Source organism: Microtus ochrogaster, unplaced genomic scaffold, assembly GCF_000317375.1.
Source record: "Microtus ochrogaster isolate Prairie Vole_2 unplaced genomic scaffold, MicOch1.0 UNK46, whole genome shotgun sequence".
In the NCBI taxonomy this organism is placed as follows: domain Eukaryota; kingdom Metazoa; phylum Chordata; class Mammalia; order Rodentia; family Cricetidae; genus Microtus; species Microtus ochrogaster.
This window is the reverse complement of record NW_004949144.1, coordinates 1,224,334-1,225,655: the sequence shown is the minus strand read 5'-3', so window position 1 is coordinate 1,225,655 and position 1,322 is coordinate 1,224,334. Positions and strand designations below refer to the sequence as shown.

General features: G+C 47.2%; 1 protein-coding gene across 1 annotated transcript; it reads right to left on the bottom strand.

Annotated features, from left to right (window-relative positions):
- Window positions 1–16: 16 nt before the first annotated feature.
- LOC101980963 (interferon-induced transmembrane protein 1-like) lies at window positions 17–613 on the bottom strand. The gene has a single exon (XM_005369261.3). It carries the CDS (start codon window positions 495–497, stop codon window positions 156–158), a length of 342 nt encoding a protein of 113 aa, XP_005369318.1. The 5' UTR covers window positions 498–613; the 3' UTR covers window positions 17–155.
- Window positions 614–1,322: the final 709 nt, after the last annotated feature.

Here is a 1,322-nt window from a genome sequence, read left to right as displayed (position 1 = left end):
TTTTTTTTTTTTTTTTTTTTTTAGTTGTCAATACGTGCACTTTATTGACTCCACTGTGAACAGATGCGAGCTAGCAGCTGCTGATGTGTGGGGTAAAGTGTCAGGCCCAAGACCAGGGTGTGGGGCAGCCGTAGACAGTGGAGCCCAAGACAGGACTAGAAGGCCCCAGAACTAAATTTGCTGGCGTAAAGAGCAATGAAGACAATGATCATGATGATGCTGAAGACCAGGGCGCAGATGTTCAGGCACTTGGCAGTGGAGGCATAGGCCTTTGCCCCAGTCACATCGCCCACCATCTTCCTGTCCCTGGACTTCACAGAATGGGCATATGCTATGAAACCCAGGCAGCAGAAGTTCAGGAAGAGTACATTGAATGTGGACCAGATCACGTGATCGGGCGTGGAGATCTCAGCAGGCATGTTGATCATGGTGGTTGGTGCAGAAGTTGAGCTGTGGGGACCCTTCAGTGGACCCATGACTTGCTGCTCCTTTGGCATGGCTTGGCTTTTGAGGCAAGAGAGGCTGTGGTCCGAGCGGTCCAGCAGTGGCTGTCTCCTGGTGGAAAGGCAAGGATCCAGTAGTTGTCCACAAGACCCAAAGCGTCACCTTTTGATGCTAGAGTCCCAGGGAGGTTCTAGAGAGCTGGGTTGGAATTCTGAAGAAGTAGGTTCTATTATCAGCAAAGCAATGTCCCAGGAACAGGGGAGATGAAGGTTTTCAGTGAGAGTGCAGGCAAGCAGGCAAAAACCCGACAAATTTCATACTTTAGAATCCTCAATGAAGGCTTTGGGACATAATTCTGGACAGGAGATTCAGACATTGCAGAAGGCAATGGTGAATAGAATTGAAAAGATTGATGAATTTCTAAATTCTGATGAAGAAGAGCAAAGGGTAGAAAGGCAAATTTTAACTACATCTGTGGATAAATCCCTCCGGGACAATTTCCACAAAGCTCTACCTACAGCTCTACGTGCCTTTCCAGTAATAACAACAGAAAAGGTGATTGGTTCCAGAAAGCCTAGGGTCATCAAGGAAGATACTTGGGAGCCTGTCCGCATGAATGATCTCAAAGAAATTAAACAGGCTGTCATGACTTTTGGGATGCATGCCTCTTTTGTTAAAGAGATGCTAAAATCTTGGGCCACAACAAGCAGAGCAACCCCCTCGGACTGGCTCCAGCTGAGCTCCGTGGTCCTTGAGAGTGGACCGCAATTGAAATGGGAATGTTTATTCAGGCAAGAGGCTAGACTTTTAGAACAGCAGGAAAAGGCGAAGGGAATTGACATTTCTCTAGATAAAATTCTAGGTGAAGGGCTCTTTTC

Bases quoted from the DNA above. Each gene is read 5' to 3' on its own strand.
- LOC101980963 (XM_005369261.3), bottom strand. From the start codon at position 497: ATGCCAAAGGAGCAGCAAGTCATGGGTCCACTGAAGGGTCCCCACAGC.